Raw genomic sequence first — 23,862 nt, forward strand, 5'->3', positions numbered from 1 at the left:
CAGAGTCTTTTCCAATGAGTCAACTCTTCACATGAGGTGGCCAAAGTACTGGAGTTTCAGCTTTAGCATCATTCCTTCGAAAGAACACCCAGGGCTGATCTCCTTCAGAATGGACTGATTGGATCTCCTTGCAGTCCAGGGGACTCTCAAGAGTCTTCTCCAACACCACAGTTCAAAAGCATCAATTCTTTGGTGCTCAGCTATCTTCATAGTCCAACTCTCACATCCATACATGACCACTGGAAAAACCATAGCCTTGACTAGCCGGACCTTTGTTGGCAAAGTAATGTCTCTGCTTTTGAATATGCTATCTAGGTTGGTCGTAACTTTCCTTCCAAGGAGTAAGCGTCTTTTAATTTCATGGCTGCAATCACTAGCTGCAGTGATTTGGGGATATTAGCTACACTTATTGTGGTGATTTTTTAAAATATATACAGATATTGAATCATATTTTATACCTGGAACTAATGTTATATATGAATTATACTTCAAAAAAGTACAAATATATAGATATAGATATATATAAATTCTCTAGAGTTTTTTGTTTGTTTTATGCTACATTTGAATCTTTGAAGTATACTTATTTTTTATTTAGATTTTCCTAAATGCTGATTTTTCGGGCTTCCTTTCTTCTTGCTGTTGGACCTGAACAGAAAGATTATTTTCCTTCTATTTCCTTGGGGCCCAGGTCAGGTTATGAGCTCTAAGTGGTTGACTTTCACAGTTGCTACAAAGCAAAAGAAACTCTTCCCTGGTGGGCTTTTGTGAAATAGAAGCAGCGGGCAGCCTTCAGAGATAGCTTTGAGAAATACCTTACCTTTCCATTGTGCTACCCTCTACAATCTGTGTTTCCACATCCCCAGTCTAAAGAGCTGGGGAGATTCAGCCAACCCCTTCAGTTCCTTTTTGGTCTCCTATAGAGCTTAGGAGAGCTTATATGGAGCTTATAGAGCTCATATGGCTGTCTGAGGAGGCCTTACAAATAAGCTGTGAAAAGAAGAAGCCAAAGGCAAAAGAGAAAAGGAAAGATATACCCATTTGAATGCAGAGTTCCAAAGAATAGCAAGGAGAGATAAGAAAGCCTTCCTGAGTGATAAATAGAAAGAATAGAGGAAAACAATACAATGGAAAAGACTAGAGATCTCTTCAAGAAAATTAGAGATACCAAAGAAACATTTCATGACAAGATGGACTCAATAAAGGACAGAAATGGTGTGGACCTAACAGAAGCAGAAGAGGTGGCAAGAGTACACAGAAGACTGTACAAAAAAGATCTCCACGACCCAGATAATCACGATGATGTGATCACTCACCTAGAGCCAGACACCCTGGAATATGAAGTCAAGTGGGCCTTAGGAAGCATCACTACGAACAAAGTTAGTGGAGGTGATGGAATTTTAGTTGAGCTATTTCAAATCCTAAAAGATGATGCTGTGAAAGTGCTGCACTTGGTATGCCAGCAAATTTGGAAAACTCAGCAGTGGCCACAGGACTGGAAAAAGTCAGCTTTCATTCCAGTCCCTAAGAAAGGCCATGCCAAAGAATGCTCAAACTACCGCACAATTGCACTCATCTCACACGCTAGTAAAGTAATGCTTCAACAATACGTGAATCGTGAACTTCCAGATGTTCAGGCTGGTTTTAGAAAAGGTAGAGGAACCAGGGATCAAACTGCCAACATCCGCTGAATCATCGAAAAAGCAAGAGACTTGCAGAAAGACATCTATTTCTGCTTTATTGACTATGCCAAAGCCTTTGTCTGTGTGGATCACAATAAACTATGAAAAATTCTGAAAGAGATGGGAATACCAGACCACCTGACCTGGCTCTTGAGAAACCTGTATGCAGGTCAGGATGCAACAGTTAGAACTGGACATGGAACAACAGACTGGTTCCAAATAGAAAAGGAGTGTGTCAAGGCTGTATATTGTCACCCTACTTACTTACCATATGCAGAGTACATCATGAGAAACGCTGGGGTGGAAGAAGCACAAGCTGGAATCAAGATTGCCAGGAGAAATATTAATAACCTCAGATATGCAGATGACAGCACCCTTATGGCAGAAAGTGAAGAAGAACTAAAGAGCGTCTTGATGAAAGTGAAAGAGGAGAGTGAAAAAGTTGGCTTAAAGCTCAGCATTCAGAAAACAAAGATTATGGCATCTGGTCTCATCAACTTTATGGCAAATAGATAGGGGAACAGTGGCATACTTTATTTGGGTGGGGGCAGAGGCTCCCAAATCACTGCAAATGGTGACTATAGCCATGAAATTAAAAGATGCTTACTCCTTGATAGGAAAGTTATAACCAACCTAGACAGCATATTAATAAGCAGAGACATTACTTGGTCAACAAAGGTCCGTCTAGTCAAGGCTATGGCTTTTCCAGTAGTCATGTATGGATGTGAGAGTTGGACTATGAAGAAAGCTGAGCGCCAAAGAATTGATGCTTTTGAACTGTGGTGTTAGAGAAGACTCTTGAGAGTCCCTTGGACTGCAAGGAGACCCAACCAGTCCATCCTAAAGGAGATGAGTCCTTAGTGTTCATTGGAAGGACTGATGCTGAAGCTGAAACTCCAGTACTTTGGCCACCTGATGTGAAGAGTTGACTCATTTGAAAAGACCCTGATTCTGGGCAAGATTGAAGGAGGGAGAAGAAGGGAACAACAGAGGATGAGATGGTTGGATGGCATCACCGACTCAATGGACATGAGTTTGAGTTAACTCCAGAAGTTGGTGATGGACAAGGAGGCCTGTTGTGCTGCAGTCCATAGGATCGCAGAGAGTCGACACGACTGAGCAACTGACCTGAACTGAACTGATCAAGCTTAGTATCCCATGTAGTACTCATGTAATGCCAAAATTAACTCTCTTTATGGGGTATTTAACTAAGTGCCGAGGTTTCCCCTTCTTCTGTTCAAGGCTCTTGAGATTCTTTGAGATTCTTTATTGTTGTAAGTATCAAAGTACTCTTTCATGGAACACCACAAAGCTCAAGACCTCATTTGTATCCAATTTTCCTAACTGCATTTTGGCCTGTAAAAAACAAATAGCCACAAATTGAGAATAGTCTGATAAGGAAGTTCACAGAATTTCTCACCCTCTGCCTTGTGAATTTCCATTTCTCCACCAAAATGTTTTAGGCTAGAGTGAGAAACCTCTGCTGGATTCAGCTGTCAATTTTGTATTTTAAATAAGATGACACAATCTGGTGATCCCAAGAGCCCATGGTAGGCTTTTTCTTGGAAAAGTTAATAAATTCAGTGCATAAAGTATAGAGTTAAATGAAAGTTCATAGTAGAGTTAGAAGAAATAGGGTTGAAATTTCATATGTGGGAAGTTGGTTATACTCTTAAAATTCTTAACTCTTTAATTTACTTTAAATTATCTCAACTAGTTCCAAAGTACAACAAAACTTAAACTATTATTTTGAATGAATGGCTTAGAATAATGAATTAAATACTGATTGTAAATAACAATTTTGAACTCATTAACAATTATTCAGTTGGGGTAGATCAAAACAAACCAAAAAGAGAAAGCCATCATGTACCTCTTGGTATCTGTCCACATGTACTTTGAGAAAAAAAATGTTCCTTTTCCAGTAGGAGGAAAAAAGAAATCAAACTGGATGTCATATATCATACTTAATATGTTGTTTTTTCTTTTTATCCCTTTTAGGACAGTGGTGATTATCCCCTTACCATGCCTGGACCTCAGTGGAAAAAGTTTCGTTCAAACTTTTGTGAATTTATTGGAGTCCTGATTCGACAGTGTCAATATAGCATAATTTATGATGAGTATATGATGGACACAGTAATCTCGCTTTTGACCGGTTTGTCAGACTCCCAGGTCAGAGCTTTTAGGCATACAAGTACTCTTGCTGGTAAGTAACTAACACTTTATTTCCTTTTCATTTATTTTTGTTAAGTATATTCCAGTTAAGCTTTATTTAAATTCGGTATTAATTTAAATTGATTACTTTGCTCTTGAAAAACACAATTTTTCTCCAAAATTTGCATGAATGGTTTGTATTCTCTGTTGAAGTAAAATTTGTGCTTATTTTGATAACTGGCATTTGTTAGTCTTGAGAATGAAAATTGCAATTTTCTGACGAACGTTACCAAATCTCTTGCTGAATGTGTAGTTATTTTCTTGCGTTATTTTATAACCAAATAAGTTCTAGAAGTCCAGCAGGCCATATTCTTTGATAAAACCAAATAATAGTTGAAATTCCAAAGTCACAGCTATTTTCCTACTTAATTACATGGTTTCATTGTTATACATAAATGTGTAAATATTTGTTTATATATATAAACAGTTCCATCTAATTGTAATAGGTAATTGTGACCTAGCTAGGATTCTTTCTGTTCCTAGTGGTATAATAACTTAAATATAATGTTTCTAAAATCAGTTCAAGTAGGTAGGCTAAGTCCTGAAGAACTGATAGATTATCATTTTCCCCTTTGCTTCTGTTTTAGAATTATCTATATAACTTCTGAGTCAAGTATATTCATTTTCCCCTTGTTTTCCTGTAACAAGATAATTTTGTTTATTTAGCTATACTGAGTTTTTCAACGATTTTAACTGTATTTACCTAAAATGACTAAATGACTATTCTTTTTTCTTATATATATGTGTATGTTTATAAAGAAACTGTGTTTGCATAAACATATATTTAAATGTTCCCCAATTACATCCCTTTTAGTAGCAATAACTGACTATATTCAACTTATACACATTACCATTACAAAAATGAGATTTAAGAGTGTCCCTTTCCTCTTTATTAGGTAAAGAGGCAGATCTTTTACTTAATTTTATCTTTTTTATAAAGGTAAAATCACAGTTTATTGTTGAAAAAATTTTCTGTATAGAACAAACATCAAGCACATTTTATTCTGTGTTTTGAGAGACTTTGTACCAAGTTGTAGCTTTTTTTACAAGGTACTATAAATATACTACTTATTACTTAAAAGTTACCTGATACTATATATTTTTTCTAATTTCATGACTTTTATTATTTTCTGCCCTTTATATGTACTTTTTTCTGTTCGTTAGATTTTCTATTTACTTTCCATCTATCATTCTGTCTGTGTACAGCAATTCCCATTTACTTGGCTGTTTTTCAGATGCATTGTACCAGGAAAAATAGGAGATCAATGTTATGTTTATCCTTATTTTTCAAAAGCTAACCTGTTTTTCAAGTTATTCTCAAATTTACTTCAGAATACTACAGTAATTTCTCTTTGTACATTAATGATCATGTCTTCCAAAGTTCAGTTTCATAAAAAGTGAGACACCAGTCCTACCCTTCAACAAAGTGTGGAAATCTTGCTGAGAATTTAATTCCAGGCTGGATAATAATTTCCATCTTTTCAAGGATTATTTTCTTTTCATCTTTAATCTCTTCTCTGGTTCTCCCTCCCCCATTTTTTTCTTTTATGGTATATGTATGAGGGATAGATTTAAAGATAATCGTTTTTATTCACTTTGCAGGACGAGTCTTGGGGACTAGATAAAATGGGCAGGAACATTTAATCCTCTGCTTCAAAGACTATGTGCATGGACAGTTACAAGGCAGTTATGGCCAGATATGATTATCGGCTTTGGAATAAAATGCTCCTTGACATTGCTTATATCTTAGCTGAGAAGAGAGACAATCAGGTTAGTTGTTTTCTAGGGTACAGACGAGATAAGTTTTAGAGCTTCATAAGTCATCAGAGTGATCTTATCAGTAGTACTTTTAATCTGTTTACCAATACCCCATTTTCTTGTTGCTAATTAATAGTGTGTCCCAATTTGTTAGTGTTTATGCATTGCATTTAATTGTATATTTTGCCACATTTTTATTAAAATTTTTCATCATTTTGTAGTTTTTCGCGTTTGTCTGTTCTCCAGGTAGAAGTAGTTTCATTTTCCATTGGTGATAAACTAAACTTTCCCTTTTATTTTTGAAATTCTTTTTACCATTAAATTGAAACAGACTGTTAACAATTAGATTTTATATTACATTTTCCTTATTTTTTCTATTCTTTTCATTGTACTTGTAAAGCATACTCTCCTGTTTGTCTGATTTATCTTCAATAAAGAAGCTTTACTTTGTAGTAAACTTTTCATTAACAATCTTCATAGTTAAGTGCCTTTGTTATGAAGGTACATAGATAGATAGCTAAATAGTTAAGACATATTAGAACATAGTTTGTGGAATTAATATATATAAGTAATATTTCAGTGGATTTACAATCTGAGATTGGCCATATTTTCTTTCTCCAGTTTCATGAAATTTTCATGAAAAAATGTTTTTCTCCTCCAGGTCAAAAATAAGTAGGATTCCCTTTGTTTTACCACTTTGTTCTTTGGTATTATAAAGATAATTCTATTCTCAAAGGATCTATTTTTCAGATTTATAGTTATATTATACTCAGTCATTTGTTGTTATAGTCTCTGACAGTACTTTAGAAATTGAATGTTGGCTTATCTTTTTTAGTTTTTGCTTTTTTCTCACCTACATAATTTTCTACATTAGAAATAGATTAATAATGGCTATTTCTCGCTTCTAAGGTAAAAATGCTAATTTGAACAAAGAGGGATTAACCGTACAGAATTTTATTAATAGCAACTTGATGATTGATTCTGTTCTATTTTTTCTAAAATGAATTATGGAAAAATTAGAAAATATGGGTAAAATCATCATATGATAGGTGGCCTCATTATGCTGGAAGGTTATCACTATTTAACAATGAGTGCCTCTCAGACTCTTGGGGAAGTAAACATTTCTTTTATATCTCATTGTTTAACATCATTGTGTTGGTATATGATTGATTTTTATATTGACATATGATTTGTTATTAATTAGCACTTTTTACCAAGTCAGCCTCTCTGGACTTTTACTGAGGCAAGACAAGCTATATGAAATTTCTTTGTTCTCCTGTCATAGACAAAAATAATTTTGTCTCAGTAAATTTGATATCTTTTCTTTGGCTTTCAGTTGCTGAAACCATATAATATAGGGTTCATAGAATGGGTTCTGAACCAGATTGTCTGAATACATATCCTTTTCTACATTTTACTAATTGGGTAATTTTGACAAGTCCATAATTTATTGGGCCTCACTTTCTTCATATGCAAAATGGGAAAGATGTTGATAACTATCTCATTAAAAGAAATTAGGAAAGCTTGAATGGTGCCTGACATTTAGTAAACTAATGCTATTATTCTGTAATTACAAAAAGAGCCAGTAGTATTTACAGTGTTTCCCTTCATTCACTTCTTTTTCCCTCAGAATTTATTGAACACCTACTATTTTAGTAATAGAAGACATTATAGATGGGGAAATCAGAAACAAACATGTAAATTAACAGATCTTTAAAAACTATTATTAGGAAAACTAATAGTATGCACTTTCATTTTATTTGTCTTTTGGCTCTTCAGTACCAAATTCTGTTTATTAAATTCAGTAGGTATTTTATGACTCTTAATCAAATTGAATATGAATTTCTATATGGTAGACTTCTGGTATTCTAGGATTAATGCCTAGTAATTGACCAAATCTACAAGTGCCACCATATATCATATAACTGTATACATAAAATATAGTAAACTTTTTAAATGTAATTTGCTCTTTAAAATGTAAATATAGATAATTAGAGTAATAAAGAAGTATCATTTTCTTAGAATTATCTCTTATTTTCTATCACCAGGTATGAAAATTAGTTTTCTTTGGGGAGCTAGTTTTTGTAAGGAAGTTATGATTTTTAAAATAATTTTATAAGCATGTCCTTTCTATGTCAACCTAGTGACCTTGGGCAAGTTACATAACTTTGGTGCCTTTCCTCACCTGTATAATATTGATATGAATAGTCCCATTTTATTAGGAGTGTTGTGAGGCTTAAATGAAAGAATTTGTGTTAAATGTTTCACGTATACAGGTCATTCAGTAAGTGTCTGATGTAATAATTATGATAGAATGACAAAGCTTGCTTGGTTTGACTCTAAAGCGGGCAGAGAAACTGAGAAAATCTTGTAGATTTTCCATTAATGCTTTCATATTACACATGTAAACATTTTCTGTAGATATAAAATTACACATACAACTTAACGAATTCAGAAAAGGAGAAAAATACAAAAGTAAAAATCAGCCATAATCATACCATTTCTTAATTTTACCATGACATGTTGGTGTTTCCTTTTAGTTTTTTTCTCGTATACATATATATTAGGATTTTTTTATTTTTAAAGAAATAATAGGATATTATAATCAATTTTGTGGAATGCGTTTTCTGTGCTTTAAATTTTTATAATTATGTTTAATATAGCAGCCTCATCTTCTAAAATCTAGATGTCCTTTAACTAATGTAGCTTTTTTGCCATTATTTGGATCCTTTGTCTTCTGTTGGATCTCCTACCTTTTGCCGTGGGTTGTTTTTTTGTTTGTTTGTTTGTTTTTAATTTAGCCTCTTCTTTTTGGGTGGCATGTTTTTTGATAGCTTCCTGAGAAAAACAGCATTGGAAAAGTATATATTTTAGATTTTACATGCCTGAGAAATACATTATATTCTTACGTTATTTGGCCCAGTACAGAGTTCATTGCTGTTGAGAATTCCAGTACATTTTCAAACTTCTGATTCTGATCCTGTTTCTTGTCTGTGGAAGCTTCATTTTATGAAATATCACGGTGATATATCCTGATATATATAGATATATACAGATATATAATTTCCCATTCATTACTCTCTGCTGAATATATTTTACTTGGATGTTAATCTGTTGAATCAGTCCTAAGTTTCTTGTTATTTCTCTTTTAGTTTTCATTCCTTACTCTTTTTGTTCACTTTGCTTGTATTCTTCAACTTTATTGAGGTAATTTTCATTATCATTTTAAATATTCTAAGAGTTCTTTTCCATTCTCCATGTCGTTTTTTAACATTATCATGGGTGTAACATTTTCTCTTATCTCGTTGACAGTGTTATTACTCAGAAGTTTTGCTTTTGTTTTTTTGGTGCCCCATTCCGACCTCTTTTTCAATTATCTTTTATGAGTGTCTTTCATGGGAAGCTTTCCTTAAGTATCTGTTGGCTCTCTAGTCATTGCTAACAATGAGACACTAAAGAACTGATTGCCTGTGTGTGTGTGTGTGTTGTGTTTGACAGGCAGTGCCAATGACTTTAACCTTTTTGGTGACCATCATTGTAGGGTGGTCCTGTGGTCACTTACTGTTTTCATTATGAACCATAAAGGGTTGGTGTTGATAATTATTTTCCCTGGGAAAGTTCAGCTCCTTTGTAGAAGGATCTTTCGATCTCAGGTCTGGTTGCTATCTATTGCTATCTACCTTTTGGGAGTTATACAGGGTGAAGGAGCACCCAGGGCACTCTGCACTTCACATGTATCCCTCCTCTGTATCTGATGAATCCAAATCTCTGTGTTCTTTAGGGAATAAACTTTTTTAACTTCCAAGATGAGTTTGTGTTGGAGGGATTACATGACTGCCTTGGTTCAAGTGGAGATTTAATTGTTTATTATACAGACTTTGAAATGCTCCTGTTTTTAGACCTTGCTTCACTCCATCTTCTGTAAAAGCCAGTACTTCTCAAATTCCTTAATGCTTCTGGGTTCTACAGAGTAAAACTGCTTTGTTTTTGTCTTTTTTCTTTAAATAGAGTTGTCAAGCTTTTTTGACCATTTAGTTTGATTTGAATACTTCATCCATCTGCTTTGCATATACATATATTAACATATTATGGTTTGGCATTCCAAGTGTTTTTCTGGATTTATTGGGGATGAAAATTGTTTTCTCATTATTTTGGTTGGGTTTTTAAGAGACAAAGATTTATTAAATATTCTTTGTAAAGTGGAAGCTTGTAAACCTTTTTTTTTTAAATAAGTGTTTTAAAACAAACGAAGAAACATGATTACAATGGAATACTCTTCAGCCTTAAAAAAATAATGAAGTAATGCCATTTACAGCAACGTGGGTAGACCTAGTGATCAGAAAGACATATGGTATGTGATGCACATGAGCTTATTTAGAAAGCAGAAACAGACTCACATACAGAAGAAATTTATGATTGGGAATGGAGGTGGGGGATAAATTAGGAGTTTGAGATTTGCAGATACAAGCTACTGTATATAAAACAGATAAACAATAAGGTTGTTCCGTATAGCACAGAGAATTATATTTACTGTCCTGTAAACATTTTGTAAAATATGTATGTAAAAATACATAATATATTTTATATGTAAAAATATGTAAAATAATGTATTTTATAAGTAAAAATAAAACAGTATGGAAAAGAATATATATATATGTGCATAGCTGAATCACTTTCCTGTACACTAGAAACTAACATGGTAAATCAATGATACTTCAATTTTTAAAAGAGGAAGATAATCTTATCTCTCTTTGAAATTTAGTTTTGTCCCACTATCAAACAGTTTTAGAGTTTGCAGTAATATTTTTCAAAAGTATAATAGGTATCACTAAATATAAGGGCAGATTTTTAGTTTTCATTTTCATGTTTAAGAAAACATAATTGTAAATTGTTTAATAGTGATTAAATGGCCAGTGTCTATAATCTTAATTTCAGCCATCCTATTTGTTGATACCTTTTGTCCCTGTTTTTGTTTTATATGTTCCCAACTCCAGTATTGTTTTTCCTCTGCTGCTGCTGCTGCTAAGTCCCTTCAGTCATGTCCGACTCTGTGCGACCCCATAGATGGCAGCCAACTAGGCTCCTCTGTCTCTGGGATTCTCCAGGCAAGAATACTGGAGTGGGCTGCCATTTCCTTCTCCAATGCATGAAAGTGAAAAGTGAAAGTGAAGTCGCTCAGTCGTGTCTGACTCTTAGCGACCCCATGGACTGCAGCCTACTAGGCTCCTCTGTCCATGGGATTTTCCAGGCAAGAGTAGTGGAGTGGGGTACCATTGCCTTCTCCTCTACTAGGCCGTTAAATTCCTGATCCTCTTTGTTTAATGCTCTTGATGTCCTTACTTCCTCCACTTTCCTAGCTTAGATTCTGTTACCCAGATTAATTATAATCATGTCCTTCTCATGAAGGACCCTTAACATCCTTGCCTGCTTGCTCTCTATTATATCCCTTAGGAAAACCTCATATTATCACCTGCTCCATAACTGCACCAGTGGAGTTGAAAGTGAGTGTAGAAAAACACATAATGACTCGGCTTTCTACAATTTTTCTCTCATTTCTACCTAGCAATCCTATTACAGTATTTTATGCCATGGATATTCCTTTCTTACAATATTATTTCATACCTTCTCAAACCTGTAATGTCTGCTATCCTCTTCACACTTGGCTGATTATAGGAACAGAATAGAATCCTTCAAGGATTAAATTTTCTTGTTTTAGCTGTACCTATACACATATACTCTGCCTTTTCTCTTATGAGGGTGCTGTCTAGCTAAGATCAGTCCTTGCACTTGTGCAGTGGATCTAATCCCTGTTCACTACCTCAAGAAGTTTTCTCTCTCTCCAGCTTCACTTCCCCCACACCCTTTATCATTATATTGTAGGCTGTAACAGCCCTTATCTTTTAAAAACACTTTGTATCAGTTAGGGCTCTTCAGAAACAGAACCATTGGAAAATATACTTTGTTACTTGCTTACTTATTTGCATAATATAACCATTAAGCTATGTTGTGTGTGTATGTGTGTGTACATATATATATATATATATATATATTTGAAGAGAGGAAGATTTATTTTAGTGAATGACACACACAGTTTTGGATCTGCTATTTTAAAATCTGTAGGGCAGACCTGCAGGCCAGAAACTTAGGCAGGAGTTGTACAGTCTTGAAGGAGAAATTGCTTCACCTGAAGCCCTCTGATTTTGCTCGTAAGGCATTCAGCTGATTGGATGAGGCCACCACATTATAGGGGGTAGTCTTCTTTACTTATAGATGTTAATTTTATCTACAAAATGGCTTCACAGTAACACCTGGATTACTGTTTGTTTAAATAACTGGATACCATAGCCTAGCCAGAAAGCAGTGTCTGACTTTATTTTTCTGGGCTCCAAAATCACTGCAGATGGTGATTACGGCCATGAAATTAAAAGACGCTTACTCCTTGGAAGCAAAGTTATAATCAACCTGGACAGCATATTCAAAAGCAGAGACATTACTTTGCCAACAAAGGTCCATCTAGTCAAGGCTATGTTTTTTCCAATAGTCATGTATGGATGTGAGAGTTGGACTTATAAATAAAGCTGAGTGCTGAAGAATTGATGCTTTTGAACTGTGGTGTTGGAGAAGACTCCTGAGAGTCCCTTGGACTGCAAGGAGATCCAACCAGTCCATCCTAAAGGAGATCAGTCCTGGGTGTTCATTGGAAGGACTGAGGTTGAAGCTGAAACTCCAATACTTTGGCCACCTGATGCAAAGAGCTGACTCATTGGAAAAGACCCTGATGCTGGGAAAGACTGAGGGCAGGAGGAGAAGGGGACGACAGAGGATGAGATGGTTGGATGGCGTCACCAACACAATGAACATGGGTTTGGGTGGACTCTGGGAATTGGTGATAGACAGGGAGGCCTGGCGTGGTATAGTTCATGGGGTCGCAAAGAGCTGGACACGACTGAGTGACTGAACTGAACTGATAACCTCGCCAAGTTGATACCTAAGACTGACCATCCCACCATCCCTTGTTTCCACATGCTCCTTAGCTACATTCCTATTTTTCTCCTTTTCTTTATAGCAAATATCAAAGAATTATTTCTGTTTACTGTCTCTACTCACTCTCCTCTTACTCTCTTTAAACCCATTCCAGTAGGGTTTTTATCTCTACCTCTTCACTGCCTTTGGCTTTTGTTGAAGTCGGCAGTTACCTTCTTAGTGTCCTAATCACTGGGCAGTTCCATTGTGACCTTTCTCTTTCTTGAAAGACATAGCTACTTCTTCCTTCTTAAAATGCGATTTTGATGGGTCTTAGAAAGCTAAACTGTAAATACTGAATTATCTCAGGACTCAATCTAAAGATCTTTTCATTTTTTTATATCTTTATTCACTTCTCAGTGAATAAAGGGAAAACAAATTCCATGTTTTTATTATTTCTACTAAAACATAATTATGGTAGGAGAGTAATGCTGTCATTTGATTTAAAATTCCAGATTTAAAAATGTTATATGGTGAAATGTCACTCTCCTACCCATGGCTCTCAGGCAACAAATTATCTACTCTGAATGCATCCAAAGTTTCCTGTTTCTAGTACATCTTTCCAATGATATTTTATGAATATGATAGCAAATGCATATTCAGTGAGAGGCAGTATGGTATAGTGGTTAAAAGCTTAGACTGTGGAGCATGATGGCTGCAATCAAATTATATCTCTGCCAGCTACTGGCTGTGTAATTTCCAAATCTCTAATCTGTGCCTCAGATTTCTCTTATATAAAAAAGAAATAATAATAGTACTTGAAAGAGTTGTGAGGTACAAATGAATAAGTGTGTAAAGAGCTTAGAAGACTGACTGGCATATAATAGTAAATAATGCATTCCTTCTTTATGTATAAATGATAATATAATATACACACTGACAATCATCTTTTTTTTCTCCCTTAACAAGTGTCTTGGTAGACTTCTTTTCAGCATACAAATCATGCCTCATTTGTTTCCAGTGACTAAATTGAAGTCCATTGAATCAATATGACATCCAGTTTAATGGCTTTAGAAACTAGTATTTTGATGATGATGTATATCTGTTAACCATCTCCACTTGTTGTTTAGTTGCTAAGTCGTGTCCAACTCCTTTTGCAAGCCCATGGACTGAGGCCCACCAGGCTCCTCTGTCCATGGGATTTCCAGGCAAGACTACTAGAACATGTTGAAATTTCCTTCTCCAGGTGATCTTCCTGACCCAGGGATCGAATCTGCACCTTCTGCATTAGCAGGCGGGTTCTTTACCATTGAGCCATCTGGAAAGCCCCGTTTGCACTTAGATACCTAACAAACACAAGACTTTCCAATTTCCCTTGCATTTGCTATTTCTCTAATTTCCTATATTATCATATTCTTTCAGCTTTACCTGGGAATATATTTCAGATGTGATTTTCTCTCTACCTCTTGCTGCCACTCTAATCAAAGCCAGAAGTACTTTACTGAGTTGTTTAAGGCCAAAAACTTGAGAATCAACTTAATAAGGTTTTGACAAAATATGTGCAGCTCTTTTTCAGTGTTCTATTTGGTCTTCCTTCTTCCACTTTTACTCTTCTATAAATGTTCACACAGCATTTTAAAATATAAATCGGCCTATTTCTCACCCACACCAAAATTTCCAGTGAGTCGTTCGTATCTTATTTAGATTTCATTCTTGTGTTCTAACTGCTGCTGCTGCTGCTAAGTCGCTTCAGTCGTGTCCGACTCTGTGCGACCCCATAGACGGCAGCCCACCAGGCTCCCCCGTCCCTGGGATTCTCCAGGCAAGAACACTGAAGTGGGTTGCCATTTCCTTCTCCAATGCATGAAGGTGAAAAGTGAAAGTGAAGTCGCTCAGTCGTGTCTGGCCCTCAGCGACCCCATGGACTGCAGCCTACCAGGCTCCTCCATCCATGGGATTTTCCAGGCAAGAGTACTGGAGTGGGGTGCCATTGCCTTCTCCGTGTGTTCTAACTAGTTCCTAGTAAAACTCTTGTAACCTGGCCTTTTCATTTCCTCCTCAGCCTGTCTCTTGCCTATTTCTGTGCTTCAGCCACACTAAATATGTTGCTCTTTTTATGAACAGTTTACCTCATAACCTTTGCACTTCTTATTCCTTCTCCCTGGGACACAATTCTGTTACAGATCATGTTCATCGCCTCAGTTTATGCTTAATTGTGAGCCCTTCGGAGAAGCCTAACCAGCCTGTTTGTTCTCTGTCCTTTCTTGTTGTTTTTCAGTTGCTCATTCATGTCCAACTCTTTGTGACCCCATGAACTGCAGCACACTAGGCTTCCCTGTCCTTTCCTGTCTCCAGGAGTTTGCTCAAACTTATGTTCATTGAATTGATGATGCCATCCAATCATCTCATCCTCTGTTGCCCCCTTCTCCTCCTGCCATCAGTCTTTCCCAGGATCAGGGTCTTTTCCAGTGAATTGGCTCCTCACGTCAGGTGGCCAGAGTATTGGAGCTTCAGTATTCATCCTTCCAGTGAATATCCAGGATTGATTTCCTTTAGGATTGACTGGTTTGAACTCCTTGCTATCCAAGGGTCTCTCGAAAATCTTCTCTAGCACCAAAGTTTGAAAGCATCAATTCTTTGGCACTCAGCCTTCTTTATGGTCCAGCTCTCACATCTATACATGACTGCTGGAAAAACCGTAGCTTTGACTACACATACCTTAGTCAGAAGTGATGTGTCTGCTTTTTAATACACTGATCAGGTTTGTCATACCTTTTCTTCCAAGGAGCAAGTGTCTTTTAATTTCATGGCTGCAGTCACTGTCCACAGTGATTTTGGAGCCCAAGAAAATAGTCTGTCACTATTTTTCCATTCCATTCTTCCCCATCTGTTTGCCATGGAGTGATGGGACCGGATGCCATGATCTTTGTTTTTTGAATGTTGAGTTTTAAGCCAGCTTTTTCACTCTCCTTCAAATTCATCAAGAGGTTCTTTAGTTCCTCTTCACTTTCTGCCATTAGTATGGTGTTATCTACATATCTGAGGTTATTGATATTTCTCCTGGCAATCTGCACAATATACTTTGCTTACAAGTTAAATAAGCAGGGTGATAATATATAGCCTTGACGTATTCCTTTACCAATTTTGAACTGGTCAGTTCAAAATTGTTGATTCTAATCTAATCTAATTAGTCCGGTTCTAACTGTTGCTTCTTGACCTGCATACAGGTTTCTCAGGAGGCAAGTGAGGTGGTTTGGTATTCGCAGCTCTTTAAGAATTTTCCACAGTTTCTTGTGATCCACACAGTCAAAGGCTTTAGTGTAGTCAATGAAGTAGATGTTTTTCTGAAATTCCCTTGGTTTTTCTATGATGCAACGAATGTTGGCAATTCGATCTCTGGTTCCTTTACCTTTTCTCAATCCAGCTTTTTTTCTGTAATTTCTTGGTTTACGTACTGTTGAAGCTTCAGTTCAGTTCAGTCACTCAGTCGTGTCCGACTCTTTGCAACCCCATGGACTGCAGCACACCAGACCTCCCCGTCCATCACCAACTCCTGGAGTTTACTCAAACTCAGATCCATTGAGTTGGTGAAGACATCCAACCATCTCATCCTCTGTCATCCCCTTCTCCTCATGCCTTCAGTCTTTCCCAGCATCAGGGTCTTTTCCAATGAGTCAGCTCTTCACATCAGGTGGTCAAAGTATTGGAGTTTCAGCTTCAGCATCAGTCCTTCCAATGAACACCCAGGACTGCTCTCCTTTAGGATGGACTGGTTGGATCTCCTTGCAGTCCAAGAGACTCTCAAGAGTCTTCTCCAACACCACAATTCAAAAGCATCAATTCTTCAGGACTCGGCTTTCCTTATAGTCCACTTCTCACATCCATACATGACTACTGTAAAAACCATAGCCTTGACTAGATGGACCTTTGTTGGCAAAGTAATGTCTCTGCTTTTTAATATGCTGTCTAGGTTGGTCATAGCTTTTCCTCCAAGGAGTAAGTGTCTTTTTATTTCATGGCTGCAATCACCATCTGCAGTGATTTTCAAGCCCAAAAATATAACGTCTGCAACTTTTTCCACGGTTTCTCCCATCTATTTGCTGTGAAGTGATGGGACCAAATGCCACGATATTTGTTTTCTGACTGTTGAGCTTTAAGCAAACTTTTTCACTCTCCTCTTTCACTTTCATCAAGAGGCTCTTTAGTTCTTCATTTTCTGCCATAAGGCTGGTGTCATCTGCATGCCTGAGTTTATTGATATTTCTCCTGGCAATCTTGATTCCAGCTTGTGCTTCATCCAGCCCAGCATTTCTCATGATGTACTCTGCATGTAAGTTAAATAAGCATGGTGACAATATAGTCTTGACGTACTCCTTTCTCTGTTTGGAACCAGTCTGTTGTTCCATGTCCAGTTCTAACTGTTGCTTCCTGACCTGCAAATAGGTTTCTCAAGAGGCAGGTCTGGTGGTCTGGTATTCCCATCTCTTTCAGAATTTTCCACAGTTGATTATGATCCACACAGTCAAAGGCTTTGTCATAGTCAAAGAATTTTGCACATTACCTTGCTGGCACATGAAACTAGTGCAATTGTGTTCTATCCTTTTTACCATACTTTATTTTTCTTTCTAACCATATTTTATTTTTATTTAACTGATGTTTTTATTTTATATTATCTATTGATACTTTGCCTTCTCCTCACTAGACAATAAATTTATGGATGCAGATACTGTCTCATTCACTTTTCAGCTTCTAATACTCAGAACAGTGCTTTTTCCGGATTGGCAGATGAGTGGGAAGCACTAAATAAGTATTTTTTGTGGCAAAAGACTAGTTTTTACATTACATTCTTAGTGTCATTTTGTTAATAGACTCAATATATATAAGATTTTCTGTCAGATTGTTATAAAAATTTCTAAAAACTTTCAAATTTATACTTTTTTTTTTTACAACAAGAAACATTTATTTTTCTCGCTAATAAGTTTATAGTTTTTCTTGGAAGTCTCTGTGGACTAAATAGGGATTAGCTGGCTAGACTCTAGGCTGCAAGTGTGTTTGGACTCCAAGCTGCAATTTCGATTAAAAGTGCTCAAAATTTCTCTCTTCTGGAATCAGCAGCTCTCCAGAGCATGTTCTTGTTATGACTTTAACAGAAGCACAAGAGGCCAAACCAGATCATTTATGAACAAATTTATACTTTACTGAACTGGTAACAAGCCATTTGTATTCTGCACATATTTGCATAGCACACTTTTAGTAGTACAGCAATAGAACAAGTTTGTCATTCCATAGCTAACCTTTAAAATGTGAATGCTAAATGAAGTATTCACTTTGGTAAGCAAAGAGAAGATACTTTCAAAGTCCATATCATAGACCAGGTTGAATTCCTGTAGGATTATTAATTTATAAAATTCTTTTAATAACACCAGTAAATTGTAATTCATGCTCACTTTATGCAGGAATGAGTCTTTTTTCAGGGGACTCCATCCCTATCACAGTCCCTATATTGTACCTATATTGTTAAGTTAGGAGTCTTCTTCACTAGCTGTATTTGCTTGTATTTTGGTATTTAAGGTGAAAATTTCAGTGAAGTTGAAATTTTACATATTCATACACATTAAATACTGCATTATCATATCTAATATATTTCTAAAAATATACTGATTATTTTACATTTCTTCTGTTTTAGTATGTTGATATATTTTGCTGTTGATATATACCTAGAGTGTGAGAAGGGTCATTACACAACTGCCAGTTGGGGAGTTTGGGATCTGTGTTCGCAAGGCGATAGAACACAACAAAACATGGTTAAGTTCAAGAGCATTAATGTCTCAGCTTCCACTGATTAATTCCAGACAGAGTTGGTGGAAATTTAAATACTTTCCAACTCCTTGATCTTCAAGTCATTTTATTTTAGAAGTCTAGAAGTATAAACGGAATTAAGCTCCATTTGGGTATGACTTTGTATGCTTAGGAGAAACTCCCTTAAAATATTATCCCTAAAAGAAAAGTTATTCTTGACTTAGGCGGTTGGAATGCCCCTGATCAATTCTGTCTTTGAGCTATTCTTTTCTATACGGGTTAATTTAAAAAGTACTTTTAGCTTTCAGAGGTATTCTACTGACAATGTGTAAAATGCTGTCAAATCACTAGCCTATATTTTGAAACACAAGATTTCTCAATATATTATATTTAGATGTTGTATCTCAGGAAAAGAGAAACATTTTATTTAAATGCATTTCGAAGAGCTCACTAACTTAAATGCATTTTTTTTTTTTTTAGGATTTTTGTGTTAATATTTTGGTTTGAGGGCAGTATCAATTGATAGTATCCAAAACGTAGACAGAATAACACGTGTGTGTGTGGATGAATAGAAAGGTATAGATAGAGCATTATGTATATATGTTTATGTGTAATTAAAGGAAATTTTGGAAGTTTTAAAAGAAATGCAGGCTCATTTAATTATGTATATATTTGTATTGGTTCTTCCAAAACACTCAGTAGTAACTGAGCATTCATATTGCAGATAAGTAAACTAAAGGGAAAAAAGGGGAGATTATTTTTCCATCACAAGTTCTTCTGTTCCTTTAACAGATTTCCCTATACTCTCATCATCTAAATGATGAAACTGAATAGGAATAGACAAAAGATTAAGTCTTGTGTCATACCTGTTCCTCAGAGGATTTGAAACAGAAGTTTGAAAATATTTAAATAGATTTATGAATACAGGTGAATGTTTAAAAGTACATGAACACTGGGGGGAAAATAGATGAATCAGAAATTCACAAAATATGTTTTTGATGAATTTAATGTGTTTCATAGGTTCAGTCCATTTTTCAGGAATCAAAAGTTATGCTATTCACTGAGGTGAGGAACACAGGGAAAGAACCATCTATGGGAATAAAAGTCATAAATTGATTGTACACAGCTGAGACACCTCTGAGGCATCTAAGCACAGATATTAAGGAAGCAATTGTATACACAGAACTGGTAGCCAGAAGTGAGGTCTGAAAGGCTTGGTTAGTATTCTTGCCTGAAGAATCCCGTGGACAGAGGAGCCTGGTGGGCTACAGTCTGTAGGGTTGCAAAGAGCTGGACACGACTGAAGTGAGAGCACACACGCACACACTTAGATTTGTGTATGTGTGAAGGTGAGGGAAAGGAGTTGTTGAAGATACTGTTTAAGTTCTTCATGGTGATAATTAGAATGAGTCAGTTGCGGGGGTAGGGGTAGTGTTTGGGTTTGGGATAATTTTTTTGTTATTGTTACTTCTTTGTGTCTGCACCATGCAGCTTATAGGATCTTAGTTCCCCAACCAGGAATTGAACCTAAGGCCATGGCAGTGAAAGTGCCAATTCCTAGCCCCTGCACCACTAGAGAACTCCCAGGATGAGTCTGGTTTTTGTAGGAATATTAATAAGCCAAGCTTATAGGGACACTGAGACAGAGAAAATTTTTGCAGACTAAAATGATTTTATTTCCATAAAATAATTTTTCTTTTTATTTTAATTATGCCTAGATTATCAAACATAGAAGTTGACTAGTTTCCTTCCATCATCCATTTCTGTTACAAAATTGTAAACTTTTGAAGTTCTGATTCACAGGTGAATACTATAATCTTTCTTTATTTCTTAGCCATGAAGCTCATGACTGCTCTGGTGAATGTTGCCTTAAACCTCAGTATTCATCAGGATAATACACAGAGACAGTATGAAGCTGAGAGAAATAAAATGATTGGGAAGAGAGCCAATGAAAGGTTGGAGTTACTACTTCAAAAACGTAAAGAGGTAAGTTTCACAGTAACTGAGATTCTTCAATTTGTTTTTTAAAGGTACATTGTTTGATCTCAAATCTTTCAAATGAATCTGGCATTTGATTCCAGCCAGTGGTTATCTGAGTGCAGTGTGATGGCAGAAGAGTATCACGAAACAACCCTGTTTAGAAAGAAGGTAGTCTGAGAGTTAGATAACTCAAAGAGATTATCAAGCTATGAAACCAGAAAGCACAGTAAATACTAACATCAGAAGTAGGGGCCAACAAAGTTGCATTCCACAAGAAAGCCAAAGACTGGGTATTTGTGGTGTATGAGACATTTCTGTGAATTAAAAAAAAAAAAAAAAATAAGATTGGCCCCAATTTTATAGTGAAAGTTTCATATATGGGTTGAAAATGATTTTAAACTAGATTTTTATAGGCAACATTTTTTCATCCAATCAGAAATAAAATTTTAGATATACAGTATTAATCTCTGTTTTACCTTGAAAAAAGAAAAATATCTCAGTGCTATGAACACGTCGCTGTCAACAAATACTGGGTTATAACTGGCAATAAGAGGGAACAAACTTAACGATTGATTAAATCATAGTCTATGATGTATTGGAGGGCTAAGGCTGCTATAGCAGATACCACAAACTGATTTTTCTTTCGGACAGAAATTTATTGTCTCACAGTTGTGTAGGCTAGAAAGTAAAGGATAATTCTAATCTTCACATGGCCTTCTCACTGTAGGTGTCTCTAAGTTTCTTCTTATAAAAAGGAGACATCAGTCAATTAGATTTGAGGTCCATCCTACTCCATTATGACTCCAAGTTAACTAATTACATCTGCTACAACCTTATTTCCAAATAAGGTTTGAGGTCTAGGAGTTAAGACTTCTGTATATGAAGTTTTGAGGAACACAATACAACTCATAGCACATTCCATACTAGAAATAATTGTAAGTAAGTTTTGGAATTGTTCTTTAGTAAGTCCTGCTAACCAAACTGTATACCTCTTATATCAATTACTAAGTTTTTGAATAATAAAGGTAGCAAAAGTAAATTTAAACTAAGTTTCAATAATTATTCTCCCAAACTTATCTCAGTAAAACTGAAAATAAAGCATATAGCAAAAGAGGAGATCTGAAGGTATTTTATTGTCACCGTATTGAATGTACTTTTTGTATCACTGGTTTTATTCCTTTTGAGTAATATTTGAACTCAGATTTTAACTTCAATGAGGAGTAATGCCTGAAATTTCTTCATCTCTTTTCTATAGTATTCATTTTGTTGCTGCATTTCATCACTAATGGCTAAGATGCTTGCTGCCTTGTATTCCTCCTTTATTGGGAATTTGACCTACACTTACTTTGAGGCTAATCAGATGTAGACTAATATTTGGGTACTTTAGGTGAAATAGGAACGTTCCCGTACAATGGCAAATGTAATAATCAAGAATTATCTGTTACTGAGAAAAGTAAAACCAAGCAGGGGACCTGGTTTGGACAGGAGAGGTATATAAGTTGAGGCCTATTCCCAAAGCAAATAATATTTTGTGGTAGGCATCTGGTCACACTTAAACCATACCACTATTTTTTAGTCATTGTGTAATACATGTTGCTGCTTCTAAGTCACTTCAGTTGTGTCTGATTCTGTGTGACCCCATAGATGGCAGCCTACCAGGCTCCCCTGTCCCTGGGATTCTCCAGGCAAGAACACTGGAGTGGGTTGCCATTTCCTTCTCCATTAATACATGTTGAGAGAGACAGAAAGAGGTTCTAAGCCAATGTAGTAAAGCTGTAGAAAAAATGAAAGAATCCTGGTAATTTAAGACATCTGTTGCACAATACTTAAGAAAAAGGATTGAAAATTACACAGAATGAGAATAATCATGAATTTAAAATGATTGGAACTCTTTATTTCAAATAAAATTATTAGTATTTTAATTTATATTTATTTCTCATTTCAGCTACAAGAAAATCAGGATGAAATCGAAAATATGATGAACTCTATTTTTAAGGGTATATTTGTTCATAGATACCGGTAAGGGATTTTAAAAATCATTTAGAAGATTTTTAACTTAATTTGTAGCTTCTTTGTAGTCCTACTCAATTATAAAAACATAAACTCTTTAATTACTTGTTTTGTTAGCTGGAAAGCACCATTGTATATGAAAGCTAAATAAATGTCATGCTATTAACTGTGGTCAAAATTGTACCACAGCTATCATCGACACGTTCTTCCAAATTCAGAATATATACTGTTAGAGACTTCCTATGTACTTGCGTTTGTACTAATTTCATTTTAATTAATAACATATCCGCAAGTTAATGTGGCCTTAATATGATTTCATTATCTTCATTTTTGAAAGAATTAAATTCCATGCTTAACGCCCCATTGTACACATCTTATTATATGATCAAATTAACCAGCGGTGTTTTAAAAATTGTTATGGGAGAAATGTGTACAGGAAAGGACACCTCTGCAAATAATGCAGCATCTCTGTAATATCATTCTTCTTTACCTTCAACTATATACGTGAAAGTAGGAGCAAAATACTCCTGAAGTATTTTTGTCATGCTCTATTGCAAGTGTCTCTCTTTAAAACGTGTGAACTTTTAAAATATTAATTACATGAGTGTATTTCATAGAGAATTAATGAGTCAAATACATATGCCTGTTGTTTTCTGTTAATTAGGTGTGATGTTTACATAGATAAGACACAGATATAGATAATAAGACTTTTTTTATACACATTTGAAACTTGTGATGGGCCAGTTAATTTTAAAACTTAATTAAAACAGAGGATGTAGGGGGAATTTTTTTTTTTTTTAAGGAAAAATTGTAACTTTGATAATTTACTTTTAAATCATTTTGATGTCATTCAAAATATAAAACTTTTGAAATATAACCAAGGCTTTTACTTTGAGTGTGGATTCTCTGAATGGAGAATCACATGCTCTTCCTTCCATATACTGGGCTTTCCTGGTGGCTCAGCTGGTAAAGAATCTGCCTGCAATGTGGAAGGCCTGGGTTGGGAAGATCCCCTGGAGAAGGGGAAGGCTACCCACTCCGATATTCTGGCCTGGAGAATTTCATGAAGTGTATAGTCCATGGGGTTGCAGAGTCGGACACGACTGAGCGAACTTCACTTCATAATAAATTATCAACAAATTAATTTTCGAAAATGCAAGAATTTCCTTGCATTCCTACCTGCTGTGCCGTCTTTTTGGACTTCCCCAAGCGGATCAATGGTTAAAGGATCTGTCTGCAATGCAAGAGGCACAGGAGATGTGGGTTCAATCACTACGGTAGGAAGATCTCCAGGAGAAGGAGTATTCTTGCCTGAAAAATCCTATGGACAGAGGAGAGTGCCAGGCTACACTCCAAAGGGTCACAGAGAGTCGCACATGAGTGAGCGACTGAGCATGTACATACGTACATAAATATAATTAACATAAAATAAATTGTACATTTAAGTGCATAATTTGATGTT

General features: G+C 35.7%; 1 protein-coding gene across 6 annotated transcripts in view; it reads left to right on the forward strand.

Annotated features, from left to right (window-relative positions):
• STAG1 (STAG1 cohesin complex component) overlaps positions 1 to 23,862 on the forward strand; it is a 507,868-nt gene that overhangs the window by 326,744 nt on the left and 157,262 nt on the right. For 5 of the 6 annotated variants that reach the window (XM_055569602.1, XM_055569604.1, XM_055569603.1 and 2 more), the window contains 3 exons: positions 3,678 to 3,882; positions 20,245 to 20,396; positions 22,336 to 22,409. In XM_055569602.1, the coding sequence (XP_055425577.1) occupies positions 3,678 to 3,882; positions 20,245 to 20,396; positions 22,336 to 22,409 (431 nt within the window). Of the gene's footprint in view, positions 1 to 3,677; positions 3,883 to 5,518; positions 5,661 to 20,244; positions 20,397 to 22,335; positions 22,410 to 23,862 lie in introns of those variants that run through there. The other variant, XM_055569606.1, reaches the window with a different exon arrangement.

The sequence above is a fragment of the Bubalus kerabau genome, chromosome 2, assembly GCF_029407905.1.
Source record: "Bubalus kerabau isolate K-KA32 ecotype Philippines breed swamp buffalo chromosome 2, PCC_UOA_SB_1v2, whole genome shotgun sequence".
Classification (NCBI taxonomy): Eukaryota; Metazoa; Chordata; class Mammalia; order Artiodactyla; family Bovidae; genus Bubalus; species Bubalus kerabau.